The sequence below is a fragment of the Hylobates moloch genome, unplaced genomic scaffold (assembly GCF_009828535.3).
Source record: "Hylobates moloch isolate HMO894 unplaced genomic scaffold, HMol_V3 SCAFFOLD_8, whole genome shotgun sequence".
Taxonomy (NCBI): Eukaryota; Metazoa; Chordata; class Mammalia; order Primates; family Hylobatidae; genus Hylobates; species Hylobates moloch.
This window is the reverse complement of record NW_026652283.1, coordinates 10,876,141-10,890,738: the sequence shown is the minus strand read 5'-3', so window position 1 is coordinate 10,890,738 and position 14,598 is coordinate 10,876,141. Positions and strand designations below refer to the sequence as shown.

The following is a 14,598-nucleotide window of genomic DNA, read 5'->3' as shown; positions in this document are numbered from 1 at the left end:
TTTTTTCCAAAATTCACCTCTGTTGCAATCTGAATGTATTAGGTTGGTGCAAAAGTAATTGCAGTTTTTTTTCTTAATTATAAGTTTTAGGGTACATGTGCACAATGTGCAGGTTTGATACATAGGTATACATGTGTCCTGTTGGTTTGCTGCACCCATTAACTAGTAATTTACATTAGGTATTTCTCCTAATGCTGTCCCTCCCCTAGCACCCCACCCCTAGACAGGCCCCAGTGTGTGATGTTCCCCGCCTTGTGTCCAAGTGATCTCATTGTTCAGTTCCCACCTATGAGTGAGAACATGTGGTGTTTGGTTTTCTGTCCTTGTGATAGTTTGCTGAGAATGATGGTTTCCAGCTTCATCCATGTGCCTGCAAAGGACATGAACTTATCCTTGTTTATGGTTGCATAGTATTCCGTGGATATCACCTCTAATTTGTACATTAGTTACTTATGTCAATATTTTAAACTGTCTTTTGTTTTTATTTTAGTTTGAGAAAGGGTTTTGCCTTGTCACTCAGGCTGGAGTACAGTGGTGTGATCATAGCTTGCTGCAGCCTCAAACTCCCTACCTCAAACAGTCCTCCTGCCTCAGCTTCCTGAGTAGCTAGGACTACGGGCACACACCACCACACCCGGCTAATTTTATTTTTGTAGAGATGGGGGTCTTGCTGTGTTGCTGAGGCTAGTCTCAAACTCCTGGGCTCAAGTGATCCCCCTTCCTTGGCCTCCCAAAGTTCTGGGATTACAGGCGTGAGCCACCGTGCCTGTCGGGCAGGTCTGTGATAAAGCTCTTCATGAAAATGTTTCATTCATTACAATTAATTTTGTCCCACTGCTGCAATGAGCCACGATCATGATTCCACCACTACACTCCAGCCTGGCCAATAAAGCCGAGACCCTGTGTCAAAAAAATAACCCAAAACTGTAACTTGAAAGTTTATTGATGTATAGGAATTCTTTATACATTCTAGATATGAATCCTTTGTCAAGATATATACTGCATAAATCTCCCAGTTTGTGATTTACCTTTTTTATTCTCCCAGTAGTATCTTTAGATGAAAAGAAAGGTCTTAATTTTAATGTAGTACAGTTTATTAATTTTCTTTTTATGGTTAACATCTTTTATGTTGTTTAAGAAATCTTCATGGGGGTTGAGGGATGAGAAATTACTTAATGCGTGCAATGTACACTATGGTTTTACACTAAAAGCTCACACTTCACACTTGTACACATCATAGATACATAGTATATATCCATGTAAAAAAACGTGTACTACATAAATGTGTAGAAATAAGAAAAAAGAAATGTTTGTCTTCTGCAAAGGTACAAAAAGATACTTTAGTTTTTTCCCTAAAATTTCTTCATTTAACTTTTCTTATTGAGATCTGTAATCCATCTGGAATTGATTTTGGTGTGTAGTATGAGGCAGGGGTTAAAATGCACTTTTTTTCCCACATTACTATTTGATTCAGCATCATTTACTGGAAAGACTGTCCTTTCCCTACTACTCTGTAGTATCACCTTGGTCATAAATGAGGTGACTGTATTTGTGTGTGTTTGTTTCTAGACTCTGATGTTCCCTTGGTCACTTTGCCTTTACTTATATTATACTGTCAGTTGTTATAACTGCAATAGATTCATCTGTGTCTTTAGTATTTTTTCAGGACCACCTTAGCTATTGTTAACTCCTGCAATTTCCATGTACATTGTAGAATCAGCTCGTGAGTTTCCCCTTCTAAAAAAAAAACACATACTAAGATGTTCATTGGGTTTGCATTAAATTGATAGTTTAGAGAGAATTATTATCTTTATAATATTAATCTTCCAAACCATGAACATGGTAAATCTCCCCGTTTGTTTAGATCTTTAATTTCTCTTAATGTTTTATAATTTTCAGCATAGAGGTCTTGCCTATCTTTCATTAGAGTTGTTATTCCTTCTTATTTGGTGCTTTTAAATGCCAGTGGTAAAGACTATTCTAAACTTAATGTTTTATTTTCTAATTGTGCCTGGAATATGGAAATACAATTTCTTTTTTTCTCCTTCTAGCATATTAGCTTGTACCACAGGACCATGCTAAGTATACTTACCTTTAGGATTTTTTATGTTACAGAATCATGTTTCTTCAAATAATGAGAGTTGTGTTTTTTTCTTTCCTTATACTGGCTGGGGCCCCCCAGTACAGTGTTGAATAGGATGTTAATAGAATCCTTTTTTTTGTTGTTTTTTTTCTAGGTCTTAGAGAAGCATTCAGTACTTTTGTGATTATGTATTCTTTGCTAAGGTTTCTCTGTAGATAACCTTTGTCAAATTAAGGAATTTACTTACTTTCCCCAGTTTACTGGGATAAATAAAATCTAGCATGATACATTATTCTTTTTTTTATTGCTGGATTTGATTTGCTAATGTTTTACGATTTTTTTTAATCTACGCTCATGTGAAGGATTACCTTACAATTTTCTTTTCTTGTCAGGTATTTGTTGGTGTTTTGCCATCAAGGCTTTGTTGGCCACATAAAAAGTAATGTTTCTTCTTTTTCTATTCTCTGAAAAAGGTTACTGTCAAGTTGATTTTTTTTCTTATATATTCACAGATAATTATGCTTTTATCCTGGGACCTTTTTCTATTTCGTATTTGTAGCCACCCACATAGCCTTTTATAGCGAATTGCATCCAGTGCATGCTTAGTTTGTTGAATAAATAAGCATATCTTTTCCTTATTGGTTCCAGTAGCTTACTTATTTTTCATCAGCATCAAAGTAGATCAGGTCCTTACCATATCTGGGGACCTGCAGTGACACTATTGACTTCCTTTTTTACCCAGTTGTCTACCTCAGACCATCCTTTCATTACCACCAGCTAATCTTTAAAAATCATTCTTTTTTATTGTTTAAAATTAATTTTAATTTTTATTAAAGTAATACGTGTAAATATTATGGATATCAAACTGTTCTACTTGGCTTGTAACAAAAAACAAGCCTACTGCTCTACTCTGCTGCTCTCAGTTCCCATGCTTAGAAGCATTCACAACTATTTTCACTTATTTTAAAATAAACTTGCTTAAAAATGCTATTTCTTGATTTTTCACTTTTAGACACTAAACATTGACTTCCTTTGGAAGATAAAGATTTTGCTATCTTAAACCCTATGTACCCAAAATACACATGTGAATTTTCTTTCCATCCTCCCCAGCATAGTTATGAACTTTCCAGAATTCAAGGCACAAGTTTGCAGATAGAAAGGACCCACCTGTGACTAGTGCCATAATTTTTTTAAGTCTGAACTTAATTACTTATTATTTATGGCTATGAACATATTACTATTAGGTACATTTCTTTCTAAAACTTTTTTCCTCCCTGCAGTTAATACTTGTGTAATGTAAATATTGTTTCAATAAATGGATATGCATCAAGCAGTCCATCTATTTGTCTCCATAATTAAAATCACATCTCTGGGTTTCTTCATCATCTTGCTCCAGTCTGGATTTGCTTGATTTCTAGGCTAACTTCATTTCTCCATTGTCCTGGGAGTGTACAGATTCTGAACCTGCTCTTTCCTGGACTCCATTTCTTCTGGTTTCCTTAATAGAGACCATTTTCTAGCAGCTTCTTGAAAGGGGCTCATCATAAAAAGTTAAAATTCTTGATCTTGTTTGAATTTTTTTTCCTCCTCACACTTGGTTGATAATTTGCTTTCATGTTTTATGGCTGTTTTCTCTCAGAATTTCGAAAATAGAACTCCATTGTCTTTGAGCATCTTGTGTCATTGGGAAGTTTGATGTGACTGTGATTTCAGTCTTTGTATGCTATCCTTTTCCTTTTTCCTCCAGAAGCTTTTAACATGTTCTTTCCCCTCAGTGTCCTAGAATTTGATACTGTGCCTTTGTTTGATTCCTCCCTTCTTTCCTTTTTTCTTTCTCTTCGCTCTCCCTTCCCCAGCCTTTTCCTGTTCCCCTTTCTCATCATTCCCTTCCTTTCCCCTTCTCCTTCCCCTTCTTTCCCTTCTTCTTCCTTTCTAGTCCTTTTCCGCTTGATCTTGGGGGAAGCATTCAATACTTTGTGATTAAGTATACTTTGCTAAGTAAGGTTTTTCTGTAGATAACCTTTGTCAAATTAAGGAATTTAACTTCTTTTCTCAGTTTGCTGGAATAAATAAAATTTAGCGTGGTACATTCTTTTTATTTATTGCTGGATTTGATATGCTAATGTTTTGTTTTAAGATTTTTTTTTTTTTGATTGGCCAGGTGCAGTGGCTCACGCCTGTAATCCCAGCACTTTTGGAGGCTGAGGTGGGCAGATCATGAGGTCAGGAGTTGAAGACCAGCCTGGCCACCATGGTGAAACCCCGTATCTACTAAAAATACAAAAATTAGCCTGGCATGGTGACGGGTGCGTGTAATCCCAGCTACTCAGGAGGCTGAGGCAGGAGAATCACTTGAAACCGGAAGGCGAAGGTTGCAGTGAGGCGAGATTGAGCCACTGCACTCTAGCCTGGGCGAAAGAGCGAAACTCCGTCTCAAAAAAAAAAAAGAGAGAGAGATTTTTAAAATCTATGCTCGTGCTTTTCCTTCCTTCTCATTGAACTGGTTACTAGGTTGATCCTTTCTGTCTAGAAGTCTACACCTTAAATTCTGGAATGTTTTCTTGTGTCGTTTCTTTGATAATTTATTTTTCATTTTCCTATTTTGGAGCTTTTTATGCTGGACCTTCTTGACTATAGCTGTATTTTTCTCACCTATTATCCATCTCTTTGTGTTTTTGTTATACTTTCAGAGGAGAGCTTCTCAAATTTGTCTCCCAACCCTCTTCTTGCATTTTTCTTTGCAATTTTTGGATATCATATTTTTAATTTCCAAGGGCTCTTTTTTGTTCTCCAAATGCTCTGCCCCTCTGAAGACAGCCTATTCTTTAGGTTGTTTTTTTTTTTAAATTTGTATTTATTTGTTTTCTTCTGCTTTTGTGTCTTTTTCTCCAAGTTCCTTTGTTGTGTTCGTCTTGGGCTTCAAATTTAAAGATAGAGGTTGTCTTTAAATATTTGGTGATCCTTAGCTGTTTACATTTAGTATGAGGCTTAAAAATACTGAGAACATTGCTGTGTAACTTCTTACACATATTTTCAATTAGTACTCCTCTTTCAGCCCCAGCCACATAAGTCCAACCTTTGTTCCACTCTAAAATACCTGGTGCTTTTACTTGCTGAGCTAATTGATTTCATTGTTAGCTTCACTGGCTATAGGCATTTCGCTTTCTCTGGGCTACTGTGTCATTATCCCTGGTCTATCTATTCTCCAGCTTCGAAAATTTATATCACTTTCCTGCTCTCTTCTGTTCTTCTGCCTTCTTTGTCCTTATGGGTTTATACCTTAAAAATTATTTTCTTTTTATTTCTTTCTTTCTTTTTTTTTCCCCTGAGACAGGGTCTCGCTCTGTCACCCAGGCTGCAGTGCAGTGTGATCTTGGCTCACGATAGCCTTGACCTCCCTGGCTCAAGGAATTCTCCCACCTCAGCCTCCTGAGTACCTGGACTATAGGCGCATGTCACCATGCCTGGCTGATTTTTATATTTTTTGTAGAGATGGCATTTTGCCATGTTGTCCAGACTGATCTCGAACTCCTAGGCTCACGTGATCCTTCTGCCTCAGCCTCCCAGATTACTAAGATTACAGGTGTGTGCCACTGCACCTGGCCTAAAATTTTTTAAATCACCATGTTAGTAGAGTTTTAGGAGAGAATATATAAGTAAACTTGTGCTTAGCCTACCATCTGAATGTTGACTTCTCATCCAGAATATCTCCCCACTTTTCTTCATTTATTAAAAAGTTGGCATTATGCTTGCCTCTTTCCTGGAACTTTCCTTGATACTTCCAAAATATCAGCTAATGTCTTTGTTTGACTGAACTCATGACTTAGGAGCCATGAGGTTTCTATAAATATTTGAAGGACTGTTATGAAAAAGAAGGAATGAGTGTATTTTTTCTTTTTGAGTGAGGGAGAAACTATGAATAAAGCAGGGCAGGGGATATGAACACAGATTTTAGCCCACTGTATAAAAGAACTTTCTCACTGTGCAACAATAGCAGAAGTTGCCTCCTCAGAGTCTGGATGGCTCTATGTCTGAGATGATTAGAAATAATTCTTACCTTGGGGTGAGTCAGTCATTTTTTCTAATTGTGTTCTGAGAAGCTAGGTGGGGTGAGAGTGAAGCTGTTCTTCATAGATGCCTCAGGTATACTCAGAACTCTGGGTCCACCACCACTGCTCCTCCAGAGAAGTGCCATTTTTATCTGTTGTATATATAAGTTAGGGTTTTTCAAACTACTCTAAGTTCTTTTCTACATTTCTATGAACTAGAATATTTACTGCATATTGGGCACTTACTTGCTCTTGATTGCATATTAATAACTAGTTTATTAGCTGTTTTCTAGTGTATGTCTTAGCATGATTTTTAAGTTTTGTGGTAGAGATCTTGTTATTTTTTTCTTTTCTATACCTGTAGAATCTAACTGGTAGTCAGTAAATAATTACCAAAAGTATGACTTGACCCACGTGAGTCATTTCTGTTGAATTTTCTCCTTTTCCAAGGTGCTAACCGGATAGTTTTAGAAGACTCCAATATCTTGCAGCCTGTGGGACTTACTGTGTTTGAAAACTGGCTCTATTGGATTGATAAACAGCAGCAAATGATTGAAAAAATTGACATGACAGGTCGAGAGGGTAGAACCAAAGTCCAAGCTCGAATTGCCCAGCTGAGTGACATTCATGCAGTAAAGGAGCTGAACCTTCAAGAATACAGTAAGTGTTAATGGGATAAAGCTAATTGGAGGAATCGTGTTATAATAAATCAATATGTACTTTTGTGTATTTTTAAACTCTGTTTCCTTTAAGACTTTTAAGACTGCACTTTTAGTTTTGCCATTTTTTTTTTTAACTCTTCATGCTTTTTTTTTTTTTTTTGGAGACGGAGTCTCGCTCTGTCACCCAGGCTGGAGTGCAGTGTCACGATCTTGGCTCACTGCAGCCTCTGCCTCCCGGGTTCAAGCAATTTTCATGCCTCAGCCTCCAGAGTAGCTGGGATGACAGGTTCATGCCACCATGCCTCGCTAATTTTTTCTTTTTTTTTTTAATTTTTAGTAGAAGCAGGGTTTCACCATGTTGTCCAGGCTGGTCTCGCGCTCCTGACCTCAAGTGATCCGCCCACCTTGGCCTCCCAAAGTGCTGGGATTATAGGTGTGATCCACCACACCCAGCCTCTTCATGCTTTTAAAGCCTCCTGTCAACCTTACCCGGGAGCTTTTCCAAATTAAACATAATCTCATAAACCAGAAATGGGGGAAAGGCATGGGTCTTGCCTGTTAAGAAAGAATATTTCCTGGTACAACAATGACTGCTTATCATGCCTTGTTTTTCTCTCCTTCAATTCCTTTGAGAATACTGATAACATAAAGCATCTATTTCTTTTCTTCCCTCTCTATAATTCCCCCATAGCTTGAAAAAAAGTAAAAATTATATAATGATGAATATAGTTATAATGGGTTAATCTTATTCTTACGCAAAACAAACTAAAAATTAGTGTGTAAACATAGAGAAGACTGTTTAATCAGTAGGTGCTTGGTTTTTTTTCCCCCCATTTGGATAAATATTTCAATTCCCAGCTTAGAAAAATAGCCATCTCCATGAGCCCCAGGAAAAAAAGAAAAGTAGCCAGAAATATTTTCTTATTTTTTTTGAAAATGGCTAGTCATCTTGGCCTAGTTCTTAATTCATATCTGTCATCAAAATTACCCTAATAATAGACAGGAATAAATGAGTTTATATATGCAAAACATTTTTTTAAAAGTGCCCTCCTAGCCATCACTACTGTCGATCTTACATGGTGGTACCAGGAATGCCAATGTTAAATTGAGTACGAGAGAGATAATTATTGAAATTCTGTAACTTCTCAGCTCAGTGCTTTTAAATTGAATTTAAGCATGAAAGGAGAGTGAAGAAACAGGAGTAGCCCTGTACAAGTGTTCATTATGTTGGTACAGTTCGTGAATTTAGAAGTAAAGTTACAAGTATTTGAGAATTAGAAAGTTAAAAATTGTTATTTTATGGTATGACTTGTAGCTCAGGCTGAACATTTAATAGAAATATGATAATGATATACCTAAGTTATTTATTTAGTCGATATATGAATATTTGATTACAGAAAATCTCAAGATTTTCAGAATTTCAAGAGGTTTTATTAACTATTTAAATATGATTGTATATTAGGTAAATCATTTTTTCAAATTTCTAATATTAAAGAGAATGGGATTTTTATCAAAAATGTCATGGAATTAAAGGTTGAGAAACACTGCTACATAGGCTGTATATTCTATATAATGTGTGATGTCTATTTTGGACAGTGTGCTCATTTGTAGATAGCTGACTCCCTCAGTCTCATCAACACAAACTGAAGCAGAACCAATGTTATTGTGGAAAAGAGTCAAATAATAAATGGTGGCTTATATTAGATGTTCATATTTTGTGACGACAGATGTCAAGTTGCTTTTAATACAGGCTAAACAGAAAATTCCAAACAATGATTCTTTAAAAATACAACTTGTGAAACAGACTTTGAAAAGTTGCCTAGTGGTTTCTTTACTTAGCCCATGTATAAAGAAGTTAGACATTTATAGTATTACAAGTTACCTTTTGCAGTTGACCAAATAATTTTGTTTCTGAATTGTTCTGTTACATGTGCCTTTTAAGTTTTTTTCTTCTAATAACTCTTTAATTCTCAATGGATTCCTCATTAAGATACACTTTTTGACTGAAATCGTCTTTCAGAAATACAGATTTTCTGAGTTAAAAATCTTAATATAGGAGAATTCTTATATTTTAAATAGAATAATACTCAAGTTTCAGCATTCTCCCTAGCAATTTTTTGTTGTTGTTTTTTGTAGAGATGGAGTCTTGCTCTGCCACCTAGGCTGGAGTGCAGTGGCACTATCTTGGCTCATTGTAACCTCCACCTCCTGGGTTCAAGCAATTCTTATGCCTCAGCCTCCCGAGTAGCTGGGATTGCAGGTGCATACCACCACACCCAGCTAATTTCTTTTGTATTTTAGTAGAGATGGGGTTTCACTGTGTTGCCCAGGCTGGTCTCGAACTCCTGAGCTCAGGCAATCCGCCTGCCTCAGCTTCCCAAAGTGCTGGGATTACAGGCGTGAGCCACTGCACCCAACCTCTCCCTAGCAATTTTTTAGTTTCAGTAAACATTTTTTCATATTCACAAAAATTAACGTGAGCTTTACCATTACCTTAAAATATTTTATATATAAATATATGAAGACAGTGGTTAGATGGAAGTAGTTTCTTGTAGGTTGTGTAGAGATTGAGTGAAGAATCATATTGTGTGGAAATAAAAGTCCAAGCTGGACCAGCCTGGTGGTGAAATTCCATCTTTACTAAAAACAGAAAAATTGGCCAGGTGTGGTGGCGCTCACCTGCAATCCCAGCTACCCGGGAGGGTGAGGCAGGAGAAGCACTTGAACCTGGGAAGCAGAGTTGGCAGTGAGCCAAGATCACACCAGCCTGAGCTACAGAGCAAGACTCTCCCCACACCACTGTACTCCAGCCTGAGCTACAGAGCAAGACTCTGTCTCAAAATAATAATAATAATAATAATAAAAGTAAAAAAAAAAGTCCAAGCTGATTATACATTTGATTTTCATAGTTTTGACAGCGTTGTCCCTTTTTCTCTTCTGCCACTTCTCTCCCCTCCACTCCCCCTCCTCTCCCCCCCACTCCCCCTCCACTCCCCCTCCTCTCCCCATCCTCACCTCTTCTCTTCTCTTTGCAGGACAGCACCCTTGTGCTCAGGATAATGGTGGCTGTTCACATATTTGTCTTGTAAAGGGGGATGGTACTACAAGGTGTTCTTGTCCAATGCACCTGGTTCTGCTTCAAGATGAGCTATCATGTGGAGGTAAATATGCTGTAATTTTCTTGTGCAACCTTAAATGCAAACATATTCCATATCTTAAGCCTAGACTTCTATGACTAGGCATTGAAGTTGCTCTGTCTACTAACTTAATTGGTTACTTGTATTCCATTCATTTGTACTATACTAGGCTTTTCTGTTATTCTTCTCTGCCACCCTGCCCAGCCTCATAATCATCATTTTACTCTGTTTCTTTGACTTTTTTACACTCCACATATAAGTGAGATCATGTAGTATTTGTGTTTCTATGCCTAGCTTATTTCACTTAACAGGATGTCTTCCAAGTTCATCTGTGTTGTTGCAAATGACAGGATTTCCTACTTTTTTTGACTGAATAGTATTTCATTGCATATATATTACCACACTTTTCAGCCTGTGAATGAGTATGCTTCCTAATACTAAAGTAGCCTTCCCCCTCCCAAAAGGTAACAAAATAAATTAATTCTACTCCTGTAATCTCTCTCCACTAAATTCTAGATTCTCTAAGTTTATGTGTCATTGTTGGGAATGTGTCTGATGGAAAGAATATTCTTTTGTTCAGATCCATCAGCAAATTCCCATTGCGTCTTTATCTAGTAAAAAAGGATTTTTTAAAAGATATCACTGATACTGTTGTAGGAAAATTGGTTTCATCACTTAGTGGGTATAACAAATGGATACATTCCTTTGTTAAATTTTAGTATGATGGTATCAGGCACCATAATAGTATTCATACCCTTAATTCAGATATCCTCCTTTTGGGGATAATTCTAAGTTAATTCAGCTGAAGGAAAAAGACTACATCATACTATTATCTACAGTGGCAGAAATTTTTAAACGAATTTCTAATGGTATGAGAAATTATTAAGTAAAATAACTGAGTTTATACAGCTATTAAATGTTATAATCATGAAGTTGATGTAAAAAATGTTGCCAAAATGACAAGTACATAAAATATATATTTCTGTAAACAAATACTGAAAGAGAATATGCATTCAACATATAAAAATTATTGATCGGGTGGGTGGGATTACAAGTAAATTTTATTCTTCAAACTATAAGTTTTTCTAAAAATAAATAATGCATGTATTCAGTAGCAGCCATGGGCCCTGTGCTTGGACTGTAGGGGATTTGAAGATCTTTGAGATAGCATACAGCATAGTCAGGGAAATCAGATGTGTACAAAAAGTTAAGCTCTGGTACTTGAAATTTTTAAAAATAGGGATTGCACAATAATGTGAATGTACTTAATGTCATTGAGCTATGCACTTTAAAGTGGTTAAATTGGTAAATTTTATGGTTACTCCCCCCCCCCCCCAACAAAAAAAGAAATAGCATGTGTTTCCCTATCAGGGTGCTAGACTGTTACTTTAAGTGAGGCAAATCCTAGAAAAATTTCTCTTTATGTTAATGATAACATGGATAAAACTGAGTCAAGGATCTCATCTTCCAATTTGAAAATATCTTTTAAAGGGCCTTTTTTCTTGCTTGCACATTTAGCAGTTATTTTTAATGTATGTATTAAAATGAGTTTTGACAGATGTATACAACTGTGTATTAGGCAATTCTTGCATTGCTATAAAGAAATACCGGAGGCTGGGTAACTTATAAAGAAAAAGTTTAATTGGCTCATGGTTCTGCCGGCTGTATTGCTTAGCTTCTGGATAGGCCTCAGGAAACTTTGATGGCCGGAGTGAAGAGTGCGCAGGCAGGTCACATGGCAAAAGAGGGAGCAAGAGAGAGAGTAGGCTAGAGGGAGTGCCACACACTTTTAAACAACCAGGTCTCCCAAGAATTCATTTACTATCAGGAGGATAGCACCAAGGCATGAGGGATCTACCCCCATGATCCAAACGCTTCCCACCAGGCCTCACTTCCAACATTGGGGATTACATTTCAACATGAGATTTGGGGGGACAAATATCCAAACTATATCACACAGTTTGCATGACATGCAGTTCAAAGTAGTGTCCTTTGTTTTACGTTTATTAGTTTCTTCCTGTCCCCAACCAAATTCAAACTGCTTTAAGGACGTGGATATATTTTATCTACTTTAATTCTCCATACAATATAGATAGTATAGTGCTGAATACATAATAGGCTCTTATTAAATAATCCCTAAAATTCCCCATGTAAAATATTCACCTGTAATGTGCAATATTCTCTGTTGTAAAGTTACAGGGTTTTCTGACCTCTGGTCATATCATAAGGTTATGGATTCTCTAGATAATTCACTAACAGACAAGTGTAAATAACTACTGTATAATTTACCTGTCAGTCATTCTTTCAGGTAAAAATGACATTCCATTTTGAGTTGCATTTACAATTCAAAACAAATGCTTTCCCATTAGAAACTACCATGCTTAGGTTTGCAACATGAGCTTTATGCATAATTGCCATTTGATTGATCAGAATATTAAAGAAGCATACACTTGGGTTGATTTTAATATAATTTTTTATTGATTCATCAATAACATTCTTAAGTTGGTTTTTTTGTGTGTTTGTTTAAACTGTGCACGTGTGGCTGTGTATAGTACAGTGATTACTAATAAAGTTTGTTGTCATTTGCCTGAGTCTGCTAAGGTACCAAGTTTTATTCACTATTCCTTTTGTAGCATCAGTGCAAACATAGCCAAAAAAAAGCAATGACATCTTAATGTTATTATAAAAATAGTTTTTACCTAGTGGGTCCCCTGAAAGAGGTCTCAGGAACGCCTAAAGGTTCATGGACTATCCTTTGAGAAGCTTAGAGCTAGAAAACTTTTGAATGCTAGGCTAACTTTAAAATCTTTGGTAATTATAGTGATTATTCCTAGGTTATGTGTGGGATTGTAATGCATTGCAAATATTATAATCCTGTTTTGGATTACAATATATGAAAAAACTTTTGCCTTATAGTTTTGCAGGCAAAAGTTTATAGTGAATGAAAGGAAGTAATGTGAACACCTTTATTTCTTCTTTGAATAGATGAGATAGTTATAAATCATATTTATTGTAAAGTATTTTGTGTATGTTAATTATTAAGTGAGCTTCACTCAGGTATGTGTTTGTACTTCTGTGTGACCATGATTGTGTTTTTGTCACTCCCCTTCTCCTTGTTCATTTGAAGAACCTCCAACATGTTCTCCTCAGCAGTTTACTTGTTTCACGGGGGAAATTGACTGTATCCCTGTGGCTTGGCGGTGCGATGGATTTACTGAATGTGAAGACCACAGTGATGAACTCAATTGTCCTGTATGCTCAGAGTCCCAGTTCCAGTGTGCCAGTGGGCAGTGTATTGATGGTGCCCTCCGATGCAATGGAGATGCAAACTGCCAGGACAAATCAGATGAGAAGAACTGTGAAGGTATCCAGAATTCCTCAGTGCCTCAGCATGCAATCCTTTTTTCCCATTCAGTTGTTTAAAATTCAGTATTACTTGGCTTAGTGTCAGTTGGGGTTTTTCAAGTACGTATGACTATATCACTTCTGATCATAGTGACATGTTCCATATTACCGTTTTAATTCACTTCATATGCGTAAGATTTATACAAATTAATAAGCTTTGAAAATTGAGAAATGAAACTAAAATATATTAGGGCTTCAGTATAAAAAAAAAAGTCCCCGTTTTCAATGAGCTCTGAATTAGTGGATTTATTAATTATGCTCTAACATATTATATATTCTTCACTTTCCCTTACTAACTTTTCCCATGGTAAAAACAACCCAGCCAAGTTCTCTAGAATTCTTTAGTGAAAGAGGGAATTTAATGTAAAGAATAAGCCGGGCGCAGTAGCTCACGCTTGTAATCCCAGCACTTTGGGAGGCCGAGGCGGGCAGATCACGAGGTCAGGAGATCGAGACCATCCTGGCTAACACAGTGAAATCCCATCTCTACTAAAAATACAAAAAATTAGCCGGGCGTGGTAGCAAACACCTGTAGTCCCAGCCACTTGGGAGGCTGAGGCAGGAGAATGGCGTGAACACGGGAGGCAGAGCTTGCAGTGAGCCAAGATTGCGCCACTGCACTCCAGCCTGGGCAACAGAGCGAGACTCCGTCTCAAAAAAAAAAGAGAATAAAATAGGAAATTTCCTGCTGGGTTTTTTTCTCCCACTCTTTTTTTCCCTCTCTCAACCAATGGAACTCCAGAGAATAATATTTAAGTTACAGCTAAAAGTCTAATTTGTTTTTCATTTGTACTCAGAAAGCACCTTTTGATTCTTGCCAGAGTTTGATGTTACATGATATTAAAAATAAGAAAACTATTTATGTTTTTTTTCCAGTGCTTTGTTTAATTGATCAATTCCGCTGTGCCAATGGTCAGTGCATTGGAAAGCACAAGAAGTGTGATCATAATGTGGATTGCAGTGACAAGTCAGATGAACTGGATTGTTGTAAGTAGGACTGAGATCTATAAATTACTCTTAACAGAGAATTTAAACCATTTTTTTCTTACGTGTGAGGTTTACTTATCGAGATTTCCTTTCTAAGTAATAAGTACTAATATTAGGCTAATTATTTGTGCGAAGGTTTTTTTATGATTTGCTTTCAGTAATTCTTTAAACATAGCAGTTTTCTTATGCACAAAAATCTTCACAGAACATTTAATAAAGCACTAGAAAAGAGTAAATATTATTTTACTATAACCAAAGTCACAAAATTCTCAAAT

The 14,598-nt window shown here is 36.6% G+C and overlaps 1 protein-coding gene across 2 annotated transcripts in view; it reads left to right on the top strand.

Annotated features, from left to right (window-relative positions):
- LRP6 (LDL receptor related protein 6) overlaps positions 1-14,598 on the top strand; it is a 156,287-nt gene that overhangs the window by 127,581 nt on the left and 14,108 nt on the right. For both annotated transcript variants that reach the window (XM_032159641.2, XM_058442459.1), the window contains 4 exons: positions 6,583-6,792; positions 9,830-9,955; positions 13,059-13,295; positions 14,213-14,323. In XM_032159641.2, the coding sequence (XP_032015532.1) occupies positions 6,583-6,792; positions 9,830-9,955; positions 13,059-13,295; positions 14,213-14,323 (684 nt within the window). The remainder of the gene's footprint in view (positions 1-6,582; positions 6,793-9,829; positions 9,956-13,058; positions 13,296-14,212; positions 14,324-14,598) is intronic.